The sequence below is a fragment of the Perognathus longimembris genome, chromosome 3 (assembly GCF_023159225.1).
Source record: "Perognathus longimembris pacificus isolate PPM17 chromosome 3, ASM2315922v1, whole genome shotgun sequence".
In the NCBI taxonomy this organism is placed as follows: Eukaryota; Metazoa; Chordata; class Mammalia; order Rodentia; family Heteromyidae; genus Perognathus; species Perognathus longimembris.
The window spans coordinates 119,798,025-119,825,442 of record NC_063163.1 but is presented as its reverse complement, the minus strand read 5'-3'; the positions used below and the strand labels follow the sequence as shown (position 1 = coordinate 119,825,442).

At 40.5% G+C, this 27,418-nt stretch overlaps 1 protein-coding gene across 1 annotated transcript in view; it reads left to right on the top strand.

Moving 5' to 3' along the window:
* LOC125349672 (CXADR like membrane protein) overlaps positions 1–25,066 on the top strand; it is a 71,622-nt gene extending 46,556 nt beyond the window's left edge. Inside the window, exons 2-7 of the mRNA XM_048344025.1 lie at positions 9,577–9,734; positions 14,704–14,905; positions 16,331–16,498; positions 17,620–17,742; positions 22,919–23,057; positions 23,645–25,066. Of these exons, the coding sequence (XP_048199982.1) occupies positions 9,577–9,734; positions 14,704–14,905; positions 16,331–16,498; positions 17,620–17,742; positions 22,919–23,057; positions 23,645–23,945 (1,091 nt within the window). The 3' untranslated portion in view covers positions 23,946–25,066. The remainder of the gene's footprint in view (positions 1–9,576; positions 9,735–14,703; positions 14,906–16,330; positions 16,499–17,619; positions 17,743–22,918; positions 23,058–23,644) is intronic.
* The last annotated feature ends 2,352 nt before the right edge of the window (positions 25,067–27,418 follow it).

The following is a 27,418-nucleotide window of genomic DNA, read 5'->3' as shown; positions in this document are numbered from 1 at the left end:
AATTTCAATTATTGACATAATCTCAAGCTTTCATTGTCATGGATCTCTAATAACTGACTATTGCTCACTCAGTAGTAGGGCTGTCTATTTTAATTATTCTCTTTGTTCACATGTCTGCTGAAGGTAATAAAAGATTTAGATTTAGAAAATGTCTTGGCACGTAGGATAAGACTGAAGCTAAAAATAGATATGTCAATGAAGTAGGCTAGGGTGCGATCTAGTTTTCTGAGAGCCTCCAAATCAAAAGCATAAATTCTGTCTGATCTGTGGTCTGAGATGAGCATGTTCACAAATGTACCTACAAAAGGGAATGTACGTACATGTTCCTGCATATGTAAATGTAAATACATGCATGGAGCATGTATGGGAATACACTGAGAACAGAATTCTAAGAGCTGTACTTGTGAGTGCTTGGTCCTTATGGACCATTTCAGTTTCCTTCCTTTGATTATTATTACTAGAGAATAAAAACAAAAGTTTATTCCAGATAGTCAACCCGTGGCCTGTAGGAAAGTATGTGACATTACTGACTTTCGTGCTTTCTGCCACTGGACTTTGAGAACTTTGATGAATGGTCCATAGTGATGTTCCAAGCTACCTGCTTTCAAGTTCGTTTGGCAACTACTTTGTCAATCAGGCTGCCATTCATAGTCTGTGACATGTCATCACCTATTATTTATAGCTGCTAAAATTCCAACCTATTCTTTTTTTTTCTTACCAGTCCTGGAGCTTGAACTCAGGGCCTGAGCACTGTCCCTGGCTTCTTTTTGCTCAAGGCTAGGACTCTGCCACTTGAGCCACAGCTCCACTTCTGGCCTTTTCTGTGTATATGGTGCTGAGGAATCGAACCCAGGGCTTCACGTATACGAGGCGAGCACTCTACCACTAGGCCATGTTCCCAGCCTTCCAAGCTATTCTTGAAGGCCCAAAGTAAATATTGCCTTTTCTGTGCAGCTTGATCACCTAGTGATTGTCCTCCTCTGAATTCCTAGAATACTTTGGAACTGTCACACCAGAATGATCACAGACTGCCTTGAACCCGATTTAGTGGGTGTCTGTTTTGTTTATTAGACCCTGGTCCCTTCAAAAAGACAATGACACTCATCTTGTACCCCTGGCAGTACCTAATATAGTAACAAGAGTACTGATTCCATTTGTTGAACGTAGACAGACTCGTGGTCACTCCCCTCTGGACGCTAACTATGCTGGGGATATCCTGTTAGTTTGCGGAACATAGTCTTGGAAGCATGGGGAATAGGTGTTGGTTTAAGGAAATGGTGTTGCAATTATGTTTTGTTTTGCTTTTTTTGGCCAGTCCTGGGCCTTGGACTCAGGGCCTGAGCACTGTCCCTGGCTTCTTCCCGCTCAAGGCTAGCACTCTGCCACTTGAGCCACAGCGCCACTTCTGGCCGTTTTCTGTATATGTGGTGCTGGAGAATCGAACCCAGGGCCTCATGTAGACAAGGCAAGCTCTCTTGCCACTAGGCCATATCCCCAGCCCTGGTGTTGCAATTATTATCCCCAAATATCTTATAATATACAATAATAAAAAAATGGACACGAACAGATCTGTTGGTATCTTGGAACCATTTTGTTGTCATTTCAGACTCTCAGTAATAATAAAAGAATGTGAACAATTTGACACATTTTAGCAGACTTGGTTATTGTCATTTTGGAATTTTGAGACAAGGTCTCCCTAAGTCTTCCAGGCTAGCTTCAAACTTGGGTTCCTCTTGCTTTGGCCTCCTCCTAATTTGGCCTCTCAGATGCTAGGACTGCAAGTGTACACCACCACACCATCCTAGCAGACTAGTTTTAATAGGACATTGGCCTAAATAGAAGATCCTAATAGAGATGACACTCTGTGAAGCCTGCCTCTGTTTGCAATCCTAAATTACATACAACTAGAGTATTCCAGTATTCTGTGATTCAGGATAAGCAACTAGCCTAGTACAAAGACTAAACTTTAAGACTGAAAGGCTCCTGAGATTTCTTCAACTGATTCCTTATCCTTGCTTTTCCCATCTGGGACAGATTTTTGTCCCTTCTTTCTTGGCCTGTCCTTTTTTGTTGGTGTTGTTTGTTTGTTTGTGCTGCACCTGGGACTTGAACCTAGGGCCTGGGCACTGTCCTTGAGCTTTTTTGTTGTTGTTGTTAACTTAAAACTAGTGTTCTATTGGGGGCTGGGAATGTGGCTTAGTGGTAGAGTGCTTTCCTAGCATGCTTGGAGCCCTGGGTTTGATTCCTCAGCACCACATGAACAGAAAAAGCCAGAAGTGGTGCTGTGGCTCAAGTGGTAGAGCAAAAAGAAGCCAGGGACAGTGTGCAAGCCCTGAGTCCAAGCCCTAGAACTGGTAAAAACAAACAAACAAACAAAAGACCACAACCTAGTGCTCTACCACTTGAGCCACAGCTCTACTTCCAGCTTTTTGGTGGTTAATTGAAGGAAAGAGTCTCATGGACTTCCTGTCCAGGCTGGCTTTGAATCTCAATCCTCAGATCTCAGCCTCCAGAGTAGCTAGGATTACAGACATGAACCACTGGCACCCAGCTCTTTGTCTGTTCTTTTTCACTTCGCAGAGATGACACTTTACATTTGAGTAGATTCCCTGCTCCTACCCACACACCCCCATGGTAAATTTTACAATTAAAATAAGTTTTTCGACCTTAGGCACATAAAGGAAGCACCTTTCACAGTTGTATAAAGGTAAAAATAGTGACCTTAAATTGTTAGAAGTTATTAAAATAGTGTATGTTTCAATCTCCTGGATAAAATTCTTCTCAAACACCTGATATTGTTTACAATTTCTACTTTTTCCATGGGTGCTTGAAATTCAAGTGAGTGAAACTGGAAAGTTAGCACATAACAACAATGGCAACAAACTTCTTATCAAGCTTCAATCCAGTGTAGTCTATAATTCTTTATTACTTTTAATTCTTGTTATGAATTGTGGGGCATTTGCTAATGCTAAGTAAATTCTGCCACCTTGTGGACTATAATGTCTACACACAGCAAAGAAGTGCCACAGCTAAGTTGGTTCAGCTCCTTTTAGTTCTTTCCAAAGGCAATTTCTCTTCAAGAATCTTCAACATACATGGAAACAATGAAGCACATGTAGATCTTTTGTACAAATTGTGGAAGATCACATTATAGTAACAAAATATACTGACAGAGACAGCATATGTTTTTAATTTCAATCAAGAAGCCAATCGAGAACTGAAGGCCCTGCATTCAAGCCCCAGTATTGGCATAAAATAAAATAAAACCAAACTGTTTAAAAGGAAATAACTTTATATATACCATACTGGATCCTTATAACAACCTTTCAGGATTGATGATTTTATTTTCCTTTTGCAGAGAATCAAAAGGCTTGGAGTAGCCAGGGAATTAACTGCTCTTATAGCTACTACTTATATACAGGTGTATCTGACTGCAATGCTCATGCTCTTTCTAGAGTATTGTTATCTCTTGAACCATAGTGTTCCAGAAATAGTCTGAAAGTCACATACACATGTACACACACACACACACACACACACACACACACACACACCTCTACAGGCTTTTGTATAATATATGAGATATATTTGTATCATGAGACTTTTGGATGAGCTACTTCCATCTAAGCCTTGGTTCTTGATCTGTAAAATGGGGGAAGCTGATTCGAAAGTTTCCTAAGTCTCTTTGATTTTTCTGACTGATATGTGATGATTCTGGTTCTCTCAACATTTGCTCAAGTATTCTGTGTAAAACAAAACCCAAGGGGCTGGGGATATAGCCTAATGGCAAGAGTGCCTGCCTCGGATACACGAGGCCCTAGGTTCGATTCCCCAGCACCACATATACAGAAAACGGCCAGAAGCGGCGCTGTGGCTCAAGTGGCAGAGTGCTAGCCTTGAGCGGGAAGAAGCCAGGGACAGTGCTCAGGCCCTGAGTCCAAGGCCCAGGACTGGCAAAAAAAAAAAACCAAGAAAATGCTTCCTAGTCAGTCAGTGGGTGACTGTGCTAGATGCATGAGAAAAGATGATCACCTAACAGAAGAAGGGCTTCCATGTTCAATTGCTGGTAGAAAGCATGTATGGTTTGGCTCTTACTTAGACTTTGTATTGGCTAGTAATCTCGCACTGATTTTGTTGTTTGAGAACTGCTATTCTGCACAGTTTGATGAACATTTAAAAATCTAAGACACAAACCCACTCATTCTTTTTTTTTTTTTTTTTTTTTTTTGGCCAGTCCTGGGCCTTGGACTCAGGGCCTGAGCACTGTCCCTGGCTTCTTTTTGCTCGAGGCTAGGACTCTGCCACTTGAGCCACAGCGCCACTTCTGGCCGTTTTCTGTATATGTGGCGCTGGGGAATCTAACCCAGGGCCTCATGTATATGAGGCAGGCACTCTTGCCACTAGGCCATATCCCCAGCCCCACCCACTCATTCTTGTCTCTATACCAGCTACAGTGGTTTCACCTAGAAGAGCCTCAAAACATTGTGTGCCTGTGCTGTTGTTGGTGGCAGTACTGGAGGGAAGTAAGGCTGGGGAACTGGAACCAAGCTATGGCTGTAGGCAGGCATTCAGTAAATAGCTGAGACACAAAAGAACTCCCTGTTAGGAAACTGAAATCGTTTTTCTTTTCTTTTTAACACAGCATCCTAGTTTCTGTTAAAAAGTTCCTGGTGAGCCTGTTGCCAGTGGCTCATGCTTACTCAGGAGGCTGAGATATGAGGACTAAGCTTTAAAGCCAGACTGGGCAGCAAAGTCCATGAGACATTTATTTCTAATTAATGTAGTAAAGTGTTAGCCCTGAACAACAAGAACAACAACAACAACAAAAAACTTACTTGTGACGTGAAAGCAATAAAGGGAATGAGATTGATTGTAATACATTGTAAACATTCATGAAAATGCCACAATGAAATCACCCCTGCATAACTATACTAATAAAAACTTACTTCCTCCTTATTTCTATGAAGAAGGTTTGGAACGATCAAAAGACTCTTTAGTAAAAATGATGCTCTCAGCTGGGTGCCAGTGGCTCATACTTGTAATCTTAGCTACTCAAGAGGCTAAGATCTAGACTGAAGTTTGAAGGCAGGCCGGGCAGAAAAGTTTGTGAGACTCTTATCTCCAATCACCCAGCCAAAAGCAGTAAGCGGCGGTGTAGCGTAAGTGGTGGAGTGCCAGCCTTGAGAGAAAAAGGCAAGCAAGAGTGTAAAGCTTCACGTTTAAGCCCCAATACCAGTACATGCACGCATACACACACACACACACACACACACACACACACACACACACACACACACCTCCTTAACTTTTTAGAGAATAAAATTGAATGTAGGCAAGTCATCTGGAAAAAATGTCTTCTTATATAGATGAACATGAGAAGAGCTAGTATCTTATGAGTAGACTCCTCTGTAACATCACTGGGCTAAAGGTTTCACCTCTGTATCTTGTTAAATTCCAGCTTTGCAAATGAGAACACTAAGACTCAGGTGGTAATGCTCTCAAGCTCCTTTGTAAGCACTTGAGATGCAAGCAAGCACTCCACTCAGGGAAAAACAGTAGCGTTCACAAAGGCATTTTGCATATCCACAAGGAGGCATACCTTGTGTGTCCTTACCACTGCTATCTTCCAATACCTCTTCCCACAAACAGATGCTGCCCTGTGGAAACAATTTCTCTGTGCAGTTCTGCCACCTACTGGCTTTGAGACTTGACATTTCAATTATCTGGCCTATGGTTTCATTGTAAATTAAACTGATGATCTTAAGGTCTTTATAAATGAAGATGAATCCATCAGTGCCCAGAGAATCCTTAGATAGCTACAGACAGAGTTGCTGAGCCATCCTTCCCTCTCATACATCAGATGACAGACTCATTTTGAGCAATTCTTATGAACACTGTCAAGCCTTGGTGTTAAACACGGAGCCTAGGCCCCTGTCAGCTAAGATTATTGAAAGGGGTGTAGATTTAAAATTATTTTTTAAGGCTACAAAAGAATCACAGAAATACAGAGATCCCAGTGGTCCTCTAAGGAACTGAGTCTAAGCAACTGAGGTTCAGGGAAGACTACAGATTCATAAGCTCTGGCTGGGGCTCCCTGCCTTGGGAAATCCATTTATATTCACCAGTGGCCCCTCCTTTCACTGCAGTATTTAATTTTGGATATGTATAGATAGAACTTGGTGCTCTGTCAAAGCACATCGCCCACCACAATGTTCCAGTCTTTTGGGGGACATCAACCAAATCTGAGCGTTTGATTCCCTCTAGTGGTCTAATCTAGCAAGTTTCATAGTTAATTCTGCATTTGTTTATTCAGTGTATATAGTAAGTGCCTATTGCAAGAACATCTTTTTGTCCTTCTGTCAGTACTGAGTTCTCTAGCTCTATGTGGGGTGGAAAGAAATGGTTTCATTTGAGCATTGTTAGGCTCAACACATATAGAAGACAGAGCTTTTGTAAGTGAGACTTCAACAACAACAAAACAAAACAACAACAAAAACAACAACAAAAACAGACAAAATTTTCAGCTGTTTTAGACCTGCACTATGGGACCTGAAGGAAGATGGGTAATGCTTGTTGTATCCCTGTCACCAAGGTGGGACTCTAACCTATGATGAAAATTGTTTCATCCCAAATTCAAAGGCGACTCCAGGACACTCAGTTAATTGGGCTAGGATTTTATTAACTGCACAGTGTCTGTACTGCACAAATAGGGTAGCAAAGCGCAGCCCCCAAGCCTCAAAAGTGAGGGATGTTTAAAGATGAAAAGCACACACAGGAGGTCAAGCAAGTTAGGCAAAGCAAGCAAGCAGACATAGAGAAGCAGAATTGGTGGTTAGATAAGGTGCACATGCTAGACTATTCTCTCTTTGTTTGATTCTTGGTTCTGGGTGTAACTGGTATTTACTGCATTCGTATTTAACTTCTTAATTTACCTTAAATCTCTCTATCTCTGGAATTTCCCCTGCAATGAACTAAAATATGCAAGCTGAATGAAAAAGTAATAATTATTCAGTTAGGCTTGGTCTTCCTCATTCATTTCTTTTGCAAAGGTCAAGCAGCTCGAGGTCAGTCCATTATTTGGAATGGCTCAACCTCTCTAGCTAGGACTAGAGGTGAATTTCTTGGTCTGAATGTCTCAATGATATGAGTTATTTCTTCTCTAAATGATTTATTAACTAAAGGTTAACTCTTTTACCCCCGTGTCTTGACTTGTGCCTTAGTTTATTCAATGATAACCAAGTGTATAAATTAGATTCAAATCAATTCAGCAAATATTTACTGAATATCTTGCAATGTAAAACATACTTCATAACAAAAAATGTTCTAATATGGATAGTAAAAGGAGTTGAATGTGTCATTTCCATGTCAATTATATAAATTTAGTCAAATGTGACTATGTATTGCATTCTTTTTATGGTCTTGCACTTTTCACTACATTTGTTACTATAGGACTCTGTGTTTGGTGTACACATCACAAGAGATGACACAGTACATAAGTGTGGATTAGTATGTTAATCTGAGCATATTAAAGCCAAGAAGAGGGGCTGGGAATAAGGCCTAGTGAAGCCCTGGGTTCCATTCCCCAGCACCACATATATAGAAAACAGCCAGAAGCGGCGCTGTGGCTCAAGTGGCAGAGTGCTAGCCTTGAGCAAAAAGAAGCCAGGGACAGTGCTCAGGCCCTGAGTCCAAGGCCCAGGACTGGCAAAAGAAAAGAAAAAGAAACCGAGAAGAGGCTGAATCATACTGTAAGCAGCCCATGAATCACAAAGGATGATAGAACTTTATTGAACTATTATTATTCACTGATAGCCCCTTCCTGTTTTCCCATACGATGCTTTTGTTCCTGCCATTTACCCTGCCCACATCTCAACCTCTTTCTTTGACCTCCATAAGAATTCCATTTTCCAAAGCCCACACCAAAACCCACTTTCTCTCACTTTTATTTTGTTTTGTTTTGTGTTTTGAGACTCTGTCTCATAATCTTGCCTAGACTGCTGTGGAACCTGTGTAAGGTTCTCCAGAAAGGAAACCGGCCATATGGTTCAGGTAGAAAAGCATTTATTGGGAGGACAGCAAACTGCCTGCCCACACAAGATGGAGGCCCATGGAGACAGAGGGGAAGGAAGAAGAGGAAAAGAGAAAAAGAGGAGGGGACTCATGTTGGGCGGGATTCAATAGGGAAAAGCGGGAGGTGGGACCACAGCAGATAGGGAAGTGATCTTAGAGCCTGAGGAACCTCTCAACTGTGTGAGGAAGGCAAGACCTGGGCAATCCAGGATGTGGCCTCAGTGGGTGAGTAAGTGACCTCAGAGTCTGGGGTCCTTTGCTGACTCACAGTCAGGTGATTGACAGTTCGGTGATTACTTGTTTCAGGCAAGTAAAGAAGTGGGGGGGGGGGGGAGAGGCTGTTGTCCAAGGCAGACTTAACACTCTGGGCTCAAGCAATCTTCCCATCTCAGCCTCATGAGTAGCGAGGATTACAAGTATATACCACCATGCCCACTAATATCATCACCACCTTCTTAGTAAAATCAGGTGTCTTAAGCTAGGTATGATGAGAAACATCTGGAAGTCCAGCTAGGTAGAGGTAATGGTAGAAGGATCGCGATCTGAGGCTGGCCCAGGCAAATGCTAGAGACTCTTTCTGAAAGATAATCTAAACATACAAAAGGACTAGAGGGTGTGGTTCAGGTGGTAGAACACTTGCCTCGCAAGCCTGAGGCCCTAAGTCCAGTCTCACCAAAACCAAACACACCCAATAAACCCCTCTTGTTTTCTATTCAGAGCCATGAAGTGCTAAACACTATACTAGATGATTAACATTCAGTATTTCTGACATTTACAAAACCCTTGAAAGAGATAACCTGAACCCTATATTCACTTGCCTACAATTGCTCTCTTCTGCATAGCCTTTTGATCACAAATAATATTCATGTTACTATATTTTCTTAGTCATCATCTTTTTTTTTTTCCATTCATGGGGCTTGCACTCAGGGCTGGGCACTTTCCTGAGCTTGTTTGCTCAAGGCTAGCACTCTACCACTTGAGCCACAGAGCCACTTCCAGCCTTTTCTGTTTATGTGGTACTGAGGAATTGAACCAGGGCTTCATGCATGCTAGGCTAGTACTCTGCCACTAAGCTACAATCCCAGCCCCCACTTAGTCATCGTTTAATCCTCGTAAATACAGGTTACTGATTAGGAACGATTGTTACAGATTGAAAGGAGCTAATTAATTTGTAAAATAAGAAGGCTCACCTCTAAGGCTTTCTACCATTTCAAGTGGCTTTGAATGGAGGACAGACATTGCTGGGTGACTTAATGCATGAATTCCATGATCATCATCCTTCTAGAAGCCTCTGGCTAGTAAAATAGAGAGGTTAAAGATGTGATGAATTCCATTAATAGGAAGCTAGTGTGAGATGAACAGGACTTTTTGTACTTCTGGTAAAAGATTTTTCCAAAACAAGCTGCTCCTTGCTCACAAGAATACCCCAAAATCATTTGTGGTAATGTGTGTTCCCCACACTGTTTTCAGTTTCTGTATCGCTCATTAAAGGTTTGCCTCTTCTAGTTTCATACTATGTTGGAACCTTGGGAACTCACACTGAAATCAAGAGAGTGGCAGAGGAAAAGGTCACCTTGCCCTGTCACCATCAACTGGGACTTCAGGAAAAAGACACCCTGGATATCGAATGGCTACTCACAGATAATGAAGGGAAACAAAAAGTGGTAAGTATATACCTGCTAGAGTAACCCTCTTCTAAAATTCTGTCCATTAAAAAAAAAATCATACATTAGTATACAAAGAAGGATCCATTGCAACATTCCCACACGTGTATTCCTCTATTCCACTTCCCCTTCTTTAAAACAACTGCAGTATATTTCACGTTTTATTTTCATACTGGAAGGTCCACCCAGGGAGGGCTCCATGCAGATACCCCAGTGTGAGTCTGCGCCCAGTACCTGTGTTACCTCGGTAACCAGCACACCTGGGCGGCAGTTGCCTCCTTCTCTGAGGTCACATCCAATCCACCAGGCCACACCTCCCACCGTTCCCTAGATAATCTGGCTCAACACAGTCCCCACTCTCTTTCCTTTTCTTTCTTGCTTTTTTCTTTTTCCCTTCTTCCTTCCCCTCTGTCTCCCCACACCTCCATCTTGTGTGGGCTGGCAGTTTTCTTTCCCTCTAATATAAACTCCTTTCTGCCGGAACCATGTGGCTGGATTCCATTCTGGTGAACCTTGCACATACATGCAAATAAACTAAGTCAACCGTATTCGCCTCATTTGTCCTGTATTCATCATCACTCACCTGTTCCCACTTGTAGCCATCTGAGCCTGTTTGACTTTCCTATCATTCTTAGGGTACTTCCCTTCCTTGTCCTCTTGCACTTGTTTTCTTAGTCTTCCAGTCTTTCTTATTGGGTCTGAAAGAACTTGAATTGTTTTTTTCATCTGGCTTATACTTGACTCTCCATAGAAAACAATAAAGAAAGGAGATTTGGATTGCGAGGATGAGAGACTCTAAGTTCCTTGATAAGCTAGAGATACTAGAAAGCCATCTACCATTTGCTGAAGGAGGGAACTACATTATTAATATCTTTGCCAAGGAAGTGGCCTAAGATCCAGCACCTGGGTCCCCCAGTCCAGTGGGCAGGACCCGAGCCTAAAACTCTAGGCCTGCTCCTTTCCCTACTTTTAAACTATTACTACCTGCATAGGCCTCAGCTTTGCACAAAGTCACAGTTTACATATTCCAAAGATTAGGCAATATGCCAAACAACATACGATGCAGATGAATAAGGGTTTGAAAGAAACACTGCACTCAAACAAATGCCCCAGCAAATGAAATGATGCTGGTTCTAGAGCTGGGGAAAAAAAAGCAGCAAGCCTCAAGTCTTCAGTGTTCAGGTTGGGTAGGCACATGGAACCATTAGTTCCATGTGCTTCAGACACTTATTAGAAATGACAACTACGAGCCAGGTGCCAGTGGCCCGTGCCTGTAATCCAAGCTACTCAGAGGCTAAAATCCGAGGCTCACAATTGAAGCTAGCTGGGGCAGGAAAGTCATCGAGACTCTTATCTCCCATTAACCTCAAGAAGTCAGAATTGGAGCTCAAGTAGTGGAGCACTAGTCTTGAACATAAAAACTTAGGGACAGTGCCAGGTCCGGAGTTCAGAGTTCAGTCCCCAGGACTGACAAAAGAAAGGAAGCTATGCGTTCTATTGTTCTCTTTCCTGCCTGGTCTGTGTACAACTGTGGTGGTTTCCTCTGTTAGGCTTTCCAGCATCATTATTCTGTTTACTCAGGGACTTAGTTTTGTTTTTATTCAGACTTATCTTTTTGTTTAAGGTTTTGTGAGTTAGGAGAGTAAAACAATGAGATAAAGGAAACTTAACTTAGGAGAAGTACCAGTAAGTCACATTAGTGAGAAGGTAGAACTTTGACTCATTTTTTAAATTCCAACTAGTTTAACTAGTTTTAGAGATTCATTTACAGGGTTTCTTTGGTTTTGTGTTGACCCATTCTAGTCTACAGAGGAACAAACCTTTGAACAGTGTGTGACACGTCCCTTCATGAAACTGGGCCTTGCTATGAGTTTGAGGTTATTTCCAGTTTTCTGAACCCATTTTTGCCTTTATGACTAAGTAAACACTGAAGTATTTCCTACAATGCACTTGACCATTTTCTCTGTAACTATAGATGCTCTTCACCTTAGAATGAAGTTATATTTCCATAAGCCCATGGTAAAATAGACATAAGTTGAAAATATACTTAATGCCCCAACATCAAAGCTGAGCCTCACCTACCTGAAATAGGCTCAAATCACTTATATTGGTCTCTAGCTGGGCAAAATCATCTACCATGATATTTATTGCATAACAAAGTATTGGATGTTTCATGTACAAAGCTATTTTATCATTTTTAAAGTCTCCGATTTTTTTTTTTTTGCAGAGCTTTACTTCTTTCCCTGCTAAAAAGTGAAAGTTCTCCTTTGTTCTGATCAGTCAGCCTCCTGTCAGCTAATTTTATAAAATGGTTCATACTAGGAAAAGCTAAGATTTTTCATTAAAAACTAAAATTCAAGATTACTGTTTGGAGTTAACCTGTGTAAATAGTTGTCTATATCACCTTATTTTGTTACTCCTTATCATTTTGTTCTAGAAGTGCATCTTTCCAAGTTGCTCTGTTCCCTGTAGAACAAGGTCACCTTAACCTGAACATGTTTATTCCAACAACTTGTTGAACAATCTGAGACATGATATTCTCAGTTCTGAATAAGTATATAAGAGCCCATGTTCTTATACTAAAAATCCAAAAGTGAATATGATAAAGACTTCCCTTTCACCATACTTGAGTTATACTCCTGAGTTCCTTCTATGGATCTCTGAATCTATAGACAATACCAAACCCTATGTATTCCTAACGTTCTCTACACTTACATATACAATTTTTAATTAATTATTATTTTTTGGTCAGTCATGGGGTTTGAACTCAGGGCCTGGGTACTGTCTCTGAGCTTTTTTGCTCAAGGCTAGCACTCTACCACTTTGAGCCACAGCACCACTTCCAGTTTTCTGATCGTTAATTGGATATAAGAGTCTCACAGACTTTCCTGCCTAGGCTAGCTTTGAACCACTCACTATTCTCAGAACCCAGCCTTCTGAGTAGCCAGGATTACAGGCATGAGCCACCCGCACCTGCTTTACATATACAAATTTAATTCCTTTTACATCTTAACTAAGCACTTACCAAGCACTATGGCTATGACTTTTGTAGCCATGACTTTTATAGTTTGAACAAATTTTTCACAATTTTCTTTTTCCTCCTTCAAAACTTTAGGAAAAAAAAAAAAAGGTCTTTTGCAAGCTGAGTGTGGTGATATACACTTACCATCTCAGTGCTTGGGAGACTGAAGCAGGAGGATCATAATTTTGAGGTGAGACCCTGTCTCACTTCCCTTTCCCCTCAAAAAATATTTGTCTTACCAGAGATTTTAGCAGTCTCAGAATATGATTTTTGTTTTATTAAGTCAAAACCTTTTACCATCTCACTAAAAGAAGCAATTCACACACACACATACATCCTGTCTCTGGTGCTGGAGTTTGAACTCAGGCCTCACATTTTAGCAGGTCCTCCAGCCACATCTCCAGACCAGATTTTTGCTTGTTAATTAGTGATAGAGTCTCAAAGATTTTTCTGTCTGGAGTGGCTTCAAATCTCAGTTTTCCATATCTCAGCCTCCTGTGTCGCTAGGATTATAGATATGAGCCACCAGTGCCTGGCTATATCTTCTCTTTAGCATATCCCAATTGCCAGGATCTCACCACCTGTGCTTTGGGGTAAAATGAAGGCTTCTTAAACGAGTGATTCTGTGCCAAGTAGGATAGAGCAGAGTTTTAGAGACGATCACAATGCTTGGCATGGTGGCCAACCAAACTTATGAAGTGTTTACTTCTGGAATTTTCATTTAATATTTGTGGATCCTGATTAATGGCTAGTAAGAAAACCTCAAAAAGTGAAATCATGGATGAAAGAGGAATTACTATATCAAGGAGGAACTGTGAGCTGAGTAGGCACAGAGGAGAGCAGTTCAAGGACAGCTGCCTGTTGGAAAGCACAGCTGATCTAGGACTGTTTCGCTTGCTTTTGTTTTCAGACAAGGTCTTATGTAGCCAAAAACTGACCTAGAACTCAGAATCTTTCTGCCTCAGCCTCCTGAGTACTCAGATTACAGTCATGTACTAGTGCAGCCAGCTTTGATCTAAGTCTTGATATAAGACACTGCCCCGATTGTAGACTCACAGGGTGGAAATTTTTTGAAAAGTCATGAGCTAGTGCAATACAAAATGTGAACCTGCAGGGTCTGCAGGACCAGAACCTACAAGACTAGTGTGACATATTATAGAAACTAGAATTGCCTCTATGATATCAAGGAGTTCTGGAAAGATTTCAAGAGTCTATCTTAGGGCTCTGACACTAGCATATTGATTTCAGGGAGCCTTAACTAAAAGCAAGCACAATTTCATACAATACAATAGGGCTTACATAATGGCCATGGGTAATTTGGAATCTCAAGGAGAAAACAAAAAATAATAAAGTTGATAAGACTTTATAACTGCCAAACTGTTGGGAACACAGTGAGGGTGATAGAAAAGACAGGAAGGGTTGGAATAGATGGGGTGCTAAAAGTAGGCTAACCACTGACGCAGATCCCAAGTTTAGCTCTCCATTTCAATCTGAGAAGAAATATTTTTATTGCTTTTGTTTAGGTTGCTCAGAGCAGGCACGGGAACATCTGGGGGTGGGTAGGCAGTCTCAGGAACATTTGAATTTCATCCTCAGTAGCGACAGCATAGTCACTAGAACAAGTTTTTTGTTTTTTATTTCTAGTTCAAAAGATGGGGAAAAACATCTAAGTTTCAAAGTAAGAGTGACTACCTGATTCAAAGTCAATCAGAAACAGGTAACAAATTGAAGGGAGGGCATGGGTTGTGAGGGACAGAGAATGATGAAAAGGGTGATATCAGTCATGATGTGTGTACAAAGTGACATGTTGAAAGGTAGCCCCCCTTTCCCATCTAACTTATTCTCACTAATCTGCAGTAAAGCCAGCAAAGAAGAAAAAGCAAACAATGAAATCCTTAGTATTAGACCTGAATTTTAACCATGACCCTGCCTTGGTCTGTCCTGCAGGTGATTACCTATTCCAGTCGTCATGTCTACAATAACCTAACTGAGGAACAGAATGGCCGAGTCGCCTTTGCTTCTAATTTCCTGGCAGGAGATGCTTCACTGCAAATTGAGCCTCTAAAGCCTAGTGATGAGGGCCAGTACACCTGTAAGGTGAAGAATTCAGGACGTTATGTGTGGAACTATGTCATCTTAAAAGTCTTAGGTAAGACAGGGCCAATGGAACTGCCTACATCTTGCTTTCTTTTAGACAGAGTCTAAATATGTAGTCCAGGCTGATGATCCTCCAATCCCTGATCCTCCTGCCTCAGTTTCCTGAGCATGGCAGTTTTAGGTACATACCACCACACAGTTTAAATGCCTATGTCTTAATCAGGTGTCTGCAGAGATAGCCAAATGCATCATGGTGGTAAAAAAAAAAAGAAAGAAAGAAACCACATGTTCAGTAATTTAGATTACATTTAGAGGTCATTTAGTCCAATTCCCTGTAGAGGAGCATAATATTCTGTATTTTGTACATAAGAAAAAAAGAAAATATAATTACAACTCACCATGGTAGCTTATTACCTAATTTAAATATCCTCTAATATTTGAATGGTATCCTTATATTCAAATTTAAATTGTAGAGATGAGGGTGTAGCTTACTGGTAGAGCATTTGTCTAAATTTAACTTATTATTATAACAATGATTATTATTGTTGTTATTGGTGCTAGGAATCTACCTAGTGCCTAAAACATGTTAAGAGGTGCGGTACTACTGAGCTACATCCCTGTTCTAAAATCTCTGAGACATTATTAAAATTCATCTCTACCTTTTTTAGCTTTGTGCTAGTCCTGGGACTTGAACTCAGGCCCTGTTCCTGAGTTTTTTTGCTCAAGGATAGCACTCTACCAATTGTTCCACAACTCCACTTGCAGCTTTTTTGTAGTTAATTGCAGAGAAAAGTCTCACAAACTTTCTTGCTCAGGCTGGCTTTTTTTTTTTTTTTTTTTTTGGTCAGTCCTGGGGCTTGAACTCAGGGCCTGAGCACTGTCCCTGGCTTCTTTTTGCTCAGTGCTAGCACTCTACCACTTGAGCCACAGTACCACTCCTGGCTTTTTCTGTACATGTGGCACTGAAGAATCGAACCCAGGGCTTCATGTATACAAGCCAGGCACTCTACTACTAGGCCATATTCCCAGCCCCTCAGGCTGGTTTTGAAGCATGATTCTCAGATCTCAGCCTCCTGAGTAGCTATGATTACAGGTGTGAGCCACCAGCACCCAGCCATTTCTGCCTTTTGACATCAAGAACCACTGAGTTATATCTAATTACTTCCAAATTAATGATCCTCTAACCCTATTTAAATATCAGTGAAATCATACTTTTCTAAATTTCTTATATAAGTTTTTATTTTTTGAGAAGTGATGTGGGAATTTCTAAGGCTAGTACTGAAAATTACACCTCCACTAGTAGCAGCTAGAATTGTGTGCATGTGTGTCTGTGTGTGTGTTTGTGCAGAGGAGAGTGGGTTGAACTGACTCAAAGTGGATCATAAGGTATGGCTGGAGAAACAACTCAGTAAGACATACTTTTTCCACTGAATTTGGCATTCGGAGACTCTTTTGAATGATGCATCCCCTACTGCAGTGAGACCATCCAAGCCCAAGTGTGAGCTGGAAGGCGAGCTGACAGAAGGAAGTGACCTGACTCTGCAGTGTGAGTCATCCTCTGGCACAAAGCCCATTGTGTATTACTGGCAGCGAGTCCGGGAGAAAGAAGGAGAGGATGAACATTTGCCTCCCAAATCTAGGATTGGTAAGTCATCTTCCTACTACTCTACTGGGCCAATGAGATACTGGTATCTATGAACTCTAAACCTGCTGCCAGCAGCTCACTATATGACCTTCAATATACTCCTGAAACTCTCCAACTTCCATTTTTTCCACAAACGAGGACAGAAAAAAACTTCGTTGAATGGCACAAAAAAGTGCTATGAGATCAGGAAGAAATGTACCACATAAATTACTACCTATCTCTTATTATCACTTAAATGTTCACAATCATTTTGTAACTTTTGAGAAGGCACTTCCATTTAAAAGTATATTTACACTGGGTGCTGGTAGCTCACACTTGTAATCCTAGCTATTCAGGAGGCTAAGATCTGAGGATCATTGTTCAAAGGTAACCTAGACAGAAAAATCTCTGAGATTCTTGCCTCCAATTAGCCACCAGAAATCCAGAAGTGGTGCTATGGCTCCAAGTGGTATAGAGCGCTAGAGTTCTGAGACAACACCAGGCCCTGAACTCAGGCTCCATGACTGAGAAAAAAAAAAAAAAAGTATATTTATACCAGTTTTCTTTCCTTGTTCTGAAAAGGGGAAATTTCTGTTGTTTCTTCCTTATTAATCTGTATTAGAGAATCAGTGCAGGGATGCAGGAGTGGGGAACATTTTTTCTGCAAGGACTATTTGGAGATATATATGTGTGGTGTGTGTATGTATATATATATACACATATATATATATTTGGATATATGTTTGTTTATTTATTTATTTCACCAATCCTGGGGCTTGGGACTCAGGGCCTGAGCACTGTCTCAGGCTTTTTGCTCAAGGTTAGCACTCTACCTCTTGAGCCACAGCACCATTTCCAGCTTTTTCTGTTTATGTGGTGCTGAGGAATCGAACCCAGGGCTTCATGCAAGCTAGGCAAGCACTCTACCACTAGGCCACATTCCCAGCCCCTATTTGGATATTTTTAACAGGCAAATTATCAATACAGGCAGACACTCCAACAGTCAGTAAGAAGCACACATGTCTGTCCCATCATATGCCAAGGGCTTCACGGACTAGAAGTTACTAGCCCCTGCTAGAAAGCAATAAACAACAGATGCTGTCACTAAAGGGATCTTATGGTCACTCTTTCTGTTTGTATAGATTACAACAACCCAGGACGAGTTCTCCTACAGAATCTCACCATGGCCTCTTCTGGGCTCTACAGATGCACAGCAGGCAACGAGGCTGGGAAGGAAAGCTGTGTGGTGAGAGTAACCGTGCAGTGTAAGTATCTGAAGGGTTTGTGTTTTTGTTGTAATTGTTGTTTGTTTTCCTATTGTTTATTGCTAGGGATTGAACCCTGAGCCTTATTAAGCAGGCATACCAACCAGACCTCAAAAGAGTATTTTTTGTTTCATTTTATAAATCAAATTTACTTATTTTACCATTTAAAACATTTTAATAGAAAACTAATTTATAAATCAATTTACAAGAAGATAAATATCAGTGTTTATACCAACTTTAATGGTAAACAACTAAAATGGAAAAACGTTTCTAACCCATTTTTGCTTCAACATCTGTTTTTGCATCTTGACTCTTGGAGAAAACAGTGCAATGTAAAGCTACAGTCTTTTGGGGCAAAGGCAAAGATTAAGATTTTCCTTAATCATACAATTCTAAAGAAAAACCAACTTCCCAGAAATTTTAATTTTATTTTCACATTGTTTCAGTATAAGACATTTATTTTGGGATGGGGGTGCAGGGGAAAAATGAGGGAGGAGGTAACAAGTTGGCTAAGAAATGTACTCACTGCCTTACATATGAAACTGTAACCCCTCTGTACATCACTTTGACAATAAAGAAATGGAAAATAAAGACATTTATTTTATTTTTTTGTGCCAGTCATGGGGCTCGAATTTTGGGGCCTGGTTACTATCCCTGAGCTTTTGGGCTCAAAGCCAGTACTCTACCTCTTGAGCCACAACTCCACTTCTGGCTTTTTGGGTAGTTATTTGGAGATAAGAGTACCAGGGCTTTACTGCTTGGACTGGCTTTGAACCATGATCCCCAGATCTCAATCTTCAGTGGCCAGCAAAATAAGATATTTTAATCACAAGTAAAAGTAAGGTCAATGTCAAAGTTTGTATTTCTAGAGGGGCATGTCTATTACCAAAATAAATTCAACAGGGGCTGGGGATATGGCCTAGTGGCAAGAGTGCCTGCCTCATATACATGAGGCCCTGGGTTCAATTCCCCAGCACCACATATACAGAAAAGGGCCAAAAGTGGCGCTGTGGCTCAAGTGGCAGAGTGCTAGCCTTGAGCGGGAAGAAGCCAGGGACAGTGCTCAGGCCCTGAGTCCAAGGCCCAGGACTGGCCAAAAAATAAACAAACAAACAAACAAACAAATAAATAAATAAATAAATTCAACAGTTGCAGGAGCCATTCATAACTAGGTCTGACTCCACATATTTACAAGTGTGTGAATGAACAAGCCCCTTAAATAAATGTACTATGGGACTGTGGATGTGGCTTAATGTCAGCCCATTTGCTTAACATATTCAGTCCCTGGGTTTGATGCCAAGCAAGAGAGAGAAAAAGAGGAAGGAAAGGAGGGAGTCAGGGAGAAAGGAAGACCCTTCTGTCCAATTAAACAGCAAAGAGCCAGTAGAGGTGTGGTTCAAATGGTAGAATACCTAGCCTTGAGCAGAAAAAGCTGAGCAAGAGCATGCAGGCCCTACAGTGAAGCCCCAGTGAGCCCCCCCCCAACACACACACACACACACACACACACACACACACACACACACACACACACACAAAAGTGAGATTTGAAAATAACAAAATTAACCAAACTAAGAAAACACAAAACAATACCAGGGGCTAGTGGCTCAAGCTTATAATCCTAGCTACCCAGGAGGCTGAGATCTGAGGATCATGGTTCAAAGCCAGTGGGAGCAGCAAAGTCAATGAGACTCTTATTTATCTCCAATTAAGTACCCCTCCCCGCAAAAGCCTGTAATGGAGCTGTGTCTCTCAAGTGGTAGAGCACTAGCCTTGAGGGGAAAATAAATAAATAAATAAAGCCCAGGGACATTGCCAAGGCCCTGAGTTCAAGCCCCAAGACTGACCACACACACAAAAAAGTAAATCATTAAGTATATCCCACATTCCAAAAGAATATGAAGCTTTTTGTTGTTGTTCCAGTTTTGAGAGATGCAGCTCAATGGTAGAGGGCTTATCTAACACATGTAGAGGCACTGGGTTCAATCCCCAGCACTGAAGAAAAACCTGCTTCATGACTTAAGGAGGGAGCTGGTAAGACTTGAAAATTAGTCCAAGGAACATTTGAGAAGTTACAGATAGAGACAGTTGAACAGAGGTGAAAAGATTGCTAGGTTAGGCATCAGACTGGTTAATGTTCTACAAAAATCACAGTCATTTCTGAAGTCATCTGTTTAACTGGAGCAGTAATTATTTCCATCTCTACTAGACAAAGGTCTACAAGTTGTTCCTACAAAGTTGTAAATGGTTAGCATTGTACGTTTGTTTATTTTTAAGTTTCAGGTAATTATTTGTACATTTCATTGGAGAAAAATATTGCAAATTGCATTTATGGCTATAAAAAAGTTACAACAAAAATATTTTAAATGCAAAAAATTACTAGAAAGATTATGAAGAAATAGGTTTTTGTTTTGTTTTGCTGGTCTTGGGCTTGAACTCTGGGCCTGGGTGCTCTGAGTTTCTCTTGCTCAAGTGAGCACTCTACTGCTTGAGCCATAGCACCACTACTTTTATGAGTAGTTTATTGGAGATAAGAGTCTCAGGGACTTCCCTGCCAGGCTGGCTTAGAATTGCAATTGTCAGATCTCAGCCTCCTGATACCTAGGATTACAGGTGTGAGCCACCAGCACCCAGCTGCTTTTACATTTTTGAACTAAGTATAAGCTGGTAGCAGTTTTTGGCTAAGTTGATCTACAGAGTTGAGAGGAGTAAACATAGTGAAGTAAATTATAGAGAAGAGTTCATAAATCCTTAATGTATACTTAGGCAGATTTTCAAAAGTGAATCTACCTATGTAACCAGCAAGCACTGTGATTAAGAACCTGTCACTGCTTCTTACCACCCCTCCCTCTATTACTCAGATTCCAACTTTATGACTGAGTTCCTTGTTTCAAAGCCTAAGAGAGATGGAATCACTTTTTGTGGCTAGCTTTTTCTCTTCTACATTGTTTTTGAAATTCATCATTTTGTTGCTTGTAACTACACTTGTAGGGAGCACAGCTGACTACATCTTTTTTTTCTTTTTTTTCTTTTTGCCAGTCCTGGGGCTTGAACTCAGGGCCTGAGCACTGTCCCTGGTTTCTTTTTGCTTAAGGCTAGCACTCTGCCTCTTGAGCCACAGCACCCCTTCAGGCCTTTTCAATATATTTGGTGCTGAGGAATCGAACCCAGGGCTTCATGTATATGAGGCAGGCACTCTTGCCACTAGGCCATATTCCCAGCCTCCTGACTATATCCTGATTAGGGAAACATAGTAGGAAATGTTGGGGGCAGTAGATTAGGTCAACCTAACCCCAAAATTCTGCTTCTGTAAATGCCTTGCTTGTTTGTTGCTTGCTTTACCCCGTGTCAGGCCCCTACATCTGTGCTATACTTTTACCTTTATTAACCCCAATTTGAGGACTGCCTGGGATCAAAGTGTCAGCTCCCCAGTCTGCACTGTGTCCCTGGCCAGTCAGCCCGCTTTTCACTGTCGCAGTTTCAGCTCCTGAGTCTGTGCTGCACCCTGGCCAGTCAGTTCACTTTATGCTTCCCCAAGAAACCCATCTTTTTGTTTGAGTCTGTCTCTGAGTGGTGGATTCTTGGAGAGACGGGGAAACCCCCCCCGCCTCGGACCCCGTACACTATATTCATTCTCATTGTTTTATAGTATTTGACTACCCAACTGGTGATTCATTTTAGGTGGAAAAGTTCATTACATTTTATCTAGCAGTACTTCTGTGAATTTATCTGAAATATTCTATAAATGTGCAAATATATAGAAATTACATATTATTTTCAATTGTGAAAAAGTAAAAGCAGCCTCAATTTCTATTACTAGCTAATCCATGTAGATTATGTCGGGAGTAGGGCAGTAAGAAAAACATCAGTCCTTACCTGAAATTGTAATCTACATTATAGCCTTTTTTTTTTTTTTTTGCCAGTCCTGGGCCTTGGACTCAGGGCCTACCTAAGTACTGTCCCTGGCTTTTTCTTGCTCAAGGCTAGCACTCTGCCACTTGAGCCACAGCACCCCTTCTGGCCATTTTCTATATATGTGGTGCTAGGGACTCGAACCCAGGGCTTCATGTATATGAGGCAAGCACTCTTGCCACTAGGCCATATTCCCAGCCCCCAATATAGCCTTTTGAAACCTTAGATATCAAGTTAATATTTTAAATAAACTTTTTGTCATTTAGTTCATGAAGGCAATAAAAGAATAAGCAGTATTTCTGTTAATGATACATCTAAAATGTAAGCAGTATCCCTCTACCTGCTTCTATGCATATTACCTCTACCCTAGCCTAACCCACCGTCATCCCTAGCCCTACACTATTGAAACTGGTGTTACAGCTTCCTTTTTTTTTTTTTGTCAACCATGGGGCTTGAACACCAGCCTGGGCCCTATCCCTGAGCTCTTTTGTTCAAGGCTAACTCTGCCACTTTGAGTCACTAGGATTATAGGCATGAACCATCAGCACCAGGCTACAGCTTCCTTTTCTATTGTTCTACAATCTATTTTTCTTAGATTATCCACCGTGTGCTTATTATTTTCCCCATCCTAGGGCTCTGGGGTTGGGCTCTGTCCCTAAGCTTTTATGCTCAAGGCTAATGATCTACCAGGTGAGCCATAGCTCCACTTCCACTTTTTTAACTGAGATCCCCAGATCTCAGCCTCCTGAGTAGCTATGATTACAGATGTGAGACACTGGATGGAGCCCAGCTCAAGCTACTCTTTTATAGCCATTATAATAAACTCGCATAGTCATTATAATAAACGCTTTGCCCATAGCTGAAAAGACCTTATGTGAGCTGGGCCTGACTCTGTGACTTTGTCTACATATATCATCTCTTGTTCGTTATGCTCTAAACACACTAACATTTTGTCACACTTGTGGCTCTTTCTGCTTACAGAGCTCTATTTCTATATTATGATCATCACAAGATAGTGTTTTCTTATCATTTATATCTCAACTCAAATGCTGAGATATAAATATATTGAGTCTTGATTGCTACAAAATTTAGGTGATATTCCTTCATTCTCCTAAATTATCACTCAATAAGTTAGGTCAGACAAAGAGGGTAATGGAGTGCTACTTGGCCCGACAGGAAGGAAATATCCGGCCCAAGAACTACCGTTTTAATGGATGCGTTTCCTATCTTATGTTTGTTTTCACTTGTTCTTCTGAGAAAACAGATGTACAAAGCATCGGCATGGTTGCAGGAGCAGTGACGGGCATAGTGGCTGGAGCTCTGCTGATTTTTCTCTTGGTGTGGCTGCTAATCCGAAGGAAAGACAAAGAGAGATATGAGGAAGAGAGACCTAATGAAATTCGGTAAGCCTTACAAATTCTCACTTGTATCGAGCTTCCTTTCTAGGGCTAGTTCCACAGTAACTAGTCTATACAAATACCCTTCCCCCACTTCCTCTGAACCATAAAACAATTATTCTAATAAGTAGGAAGTTGCAGCCTAGGGACAGAAGGTATAGTTTACACCTAGACTTTATTGGAAACTATTGTCAACAGACTTTTAAGTTCAACTTTGTATTATTGCTGATTCATTTCCATTTATACAGGCCATATGATAAAAAATGGGTATGACCTACAGGAAATGAAAGGGTTTATGTGTGCAAACCCTAAATTAGCACAAATGTTATCTAGACCATCTCACAGTGAATTGTAGCCTCTCAGTGTAGGCTGGACCTCTGGGCTAACAAAACAAACATTTGCTTAAATCAAGCATTAAGTATTAAGAAATGAAGGGTGATTAGTTCAGTAAATGGGTGCCTTCTGATGATATTTGAAGCCTTCAGCTTGAGGAATTTATTGGGAAACTTCCGAGGGGGAAGTAAGCATAGTGGAAGCCATCACAATCCTGCCAGTACTAAAGTTTATCTTTGCTGTTTCTTTTTTCTCTTTAGAGAAGATGCTGAAGCTCCAAAAGCCCGCCTTGTGAAACCTAGCTCTTCCTCCTCAGGCTCTCAGAGCTCTCACTCTGGTTCTTCCTCCACTCGCTCCACAGCAAATAGTGCCTCACGCAGCCAGCGGACACTGTCAACTGACGCAGCACCCCAGCCAGGGATAGCCACCCAGCCATACAGCCTACTTGGGGCTGACATGAGAGGTTCTGAACCAAAGCAAGTCCACCGTGCTACCCTGACCAAAGCAGAAAACACATCCAGCATGATCCCCAGTCAGAGTGGAGCCTTCCAAACTGTCTGAATTAGAGGGGACTTTCCTAGGAGTCAGGATCTTAGGATTCTTCTAGTCACTGAAACTCAAGTCACCAGCCACATAACCCCTTCAACCGTATAAGAGGTGATTTAAATAGCAGTGAGCATCAAGTGGAACAGATTCGGATGGGCACTTTTGTTTGTATGACACCAAACAAGCAAAAAGATGTAGGGTGATCATCTCCAGTAAGGCATCTCATATTGCTTTTAGACCAGAGGAAAAGGAAGCAGTGATCTAAATTTGTCCGTTTGCTGACCAGGATCTGTGGGGAAACTAGGGAAAGGTGAGGTGAACGTATCTAAGATTTCTCACCTCAGATGTTTTGTATCTATATATTGAGTTACCATTGTCAAGAAGAAATGGGGTGTTTGGAAATTTTGTGTTCATTTCCATATACCTATTATTGGGTTATTGTGATAATTCATACAGCCAAACAGAACCCATGGTCTTATATTATACCTATCTGCACCAGGTATTGGGCTAATTGTTTTGAAGAAAAGAAAAAGGAAGTATGTTTCTTCTAGTCTGACTTGACTTCATGTGCCATAAAGTTTAGGTATTAATCTCAGAAGGTTTTGAAATAGTAAGAGATGGAAAAGAGTGAGTTTTTTCCACTGTACTACTAGTCTTAAGATGAACCCTAAAATAAAACCTAAAAAAGAAGTTTAAAAAGTGTGACAACATTCTGTGAAAAGCTTCTCTTAATGTTTGAAAGATTACTGACAAATATCATAACAACCTGCTGGAACAATTGTGGATTTTTACTCAAAGTAGATTCCTCTCTTCTAAGGACTTCCCTGCTGCTGGACATCTCTGGAAGAACAAATATTCTCTACATGTCATTTAACAATGTTGTTTTAAAAGAAAAGTTTCCTAGAGAAATAAGGTCTGGGAATGTTAATGATCACGTGACATAACATTACAGCTTCCCTTTCTGAAAGTGTGTGAAACCAGAATTTCAAGACTCAGTGATTAGATCAGTTATCTCTTAATATGTTAAGGAATGATATAAGGAAGTGTAGTATTGCACCAAACTTTGAGCTTTCTCTATTTTTCATTTTAGATGGATACAAATCTGGAATTTTTACTGATTCTAGGCCTTAAATCATTTTTAAAAAATCAGGCTACCAATATTTCCTAGTAGTATTGTGAAGATATGCCATAATCATTCCTTCCTGAGAAGCTAAAGCAGAGAGAAACTCAGCATTTTCCCAGTTCCTGCTTCCAAGAAAGCCTAGCTCTGGGCTAGAAAGAAAGCAGACTAACATTTAGGGAAGAAAAAGTAATGGGTGGTGGGAGAAGGCTCAGCTAGTGCCTATTAACATTTAAATTGCTGCTGGAGATGTAACTCAGTGGTAGAGTTCTTAAGGCTCTGGATTTAATCCCCGGAATTGTAGAAAAAAAACACAAAACAAAAACAAAGGAACATTTTAGTTGCCAGCATTTTGGGAAGAATTAACCGAAAGGATTTATCAGGCAAGCTGTTGGGGGAGCTAATGCATCAGAAAAGAAAGGTAAATGAAAAATACCAAGTAGAGCAACTTGGATTTTTTTCTTTTTAGTAGCTTCTACTAAGATATCTATGGTACAAATGCACTTGAATGATCATTTCAATGAAGTTAACAGGAATGAAACCTATTTCCATGGGTAGAGTCTATTTCTTCTTATTAAAGGGCAACACGATTCAGAAAAAGTACTACTGAAAATGGTGGGAAAAGCATTATCTTTAAAATGAGAATCCTATTTTTATAAGGAAAATGTTAATGTGGGATTTTTGCCCCCACTCACCTGTTTTTTCATCCCGACATTTGATTCTCACAATAATGTCTTCACAGAATATAACTGCATTGACTTCTAAAGACCTCAGCAGTTTAGAGGAAAATCTTATTTGTTTTTTCTAGTCCTGGAGGTTGAACTTGTGGCCTAGTGAATTCTAAAAGGAAAATTTTAATCTCAATTCTGTCTTTCCTAAAAAACGGTAGAAAGAGACCTTGAAAAGAAAAACGTAAAGAATGCCTATTACTGTAAGATAACTGGTATATTTGGAATGCTTCTTATGCTAACTCTTACCTCATTGTAAGATTTAAAACCTTTACTTGGACCACGTTTTTATTCTTCTCCCCCAGAGTGGTATCCAGGCAACCTATCTCTTCAGCTAGTAATTCTGAGAATTCTTTTTCCTAGAATACCTGAGCCAAATAAGCATACTATGGAGATGGCAGCTGTGTCATCATTAACAATTTTCTCTTGTTTACTACCTTTGAACTGAAGGTTTCCTGCTTATGAAAGTAGAAGGCTAGTATCACTGAATATCCAAATTATTTTGAAAATCTATTCACAATGGAAATCTATAGCAATCACAGACATATTATACTAAGAGCTGAGAAATTCTAAGGAACTGAAGTGTAAGTAAAGACAATGCATTTCTCTCTTGGAGTGAGGCTCTGAGTTTAAGATAAAAGGTACAGCCACTTTAGGTTCTAGACCACATTCTGCTGACTTCTCAAATCAAATAAATTGATCCTTTAATATGAAACTATGAAAGGGGAAATCATTTAGAAGTCAGAAGAACAAATGCTGTTGTAATAAAATGCATATGGAATAAGGTGATGTTAGGAGAGTGACCGTTTCAATAAAATACATAAATCAAACCTAAATTTGTAAAATAATGTTGATACTTTTGTTGTTACATTGTACAAAAACAATTTCAGAATTGCTTTTTCAGAAAGATATTTATAATTCTGCTTCATTTCTGGTGTTAAGCTGTTTATATTTCAATGTTAACTTCTAAATTGCTTTGCAGTTGAAACTGTGAACATCACAAAACCAAATATTTATTATAGATGTATCTGTATCAGCAATTAAAAAATAAATAAGTAAAGGCAATACTGTAGGAAGGCTGAAGCTCATATAACCCACACTGGAAATTTGTTTATCAGCTAGCTGCTGAAGAAACTCAGACTGAATATGATCTATTATTTATTGATTTCAGTCACAGGTATACCAAATACTTTTTCTCACAAGGCAAGATATCAAGAAATAACGCGTTGTTGCTGTTAAAGCACTTTAAAAAAAAAAATCAAAGTTCACAGAAAGCAAGATGTGGTGGCTTACATCTGTAATACCAGCACTTAAGAGGCTAAGATGGGCTCTTGAGTTCAAGAACAGCCTTTTCTATATAGCAAGGCTAAGCCTCATTGCAAATGCAAGGCCAAGTCTCACTACATCTGCTCCCCCACCCCAACAAGTCACAGAGGGCCATATAGTAGTAATACTAGTAATTTTCACTGATGTAGCATGCACTGGGCACTAAGTAGGCCATATATTTTCATTTTCCAAATGACAAAACTAAAGCTCACAGAGGTTAAATCTTAGCAGAACTAGTATTTAAGCTTAGCCACTAGGATGTGCAGTCCATAAGTGCTAGATAATGATTGTCATTCTCATTCCTGAAATCTTCA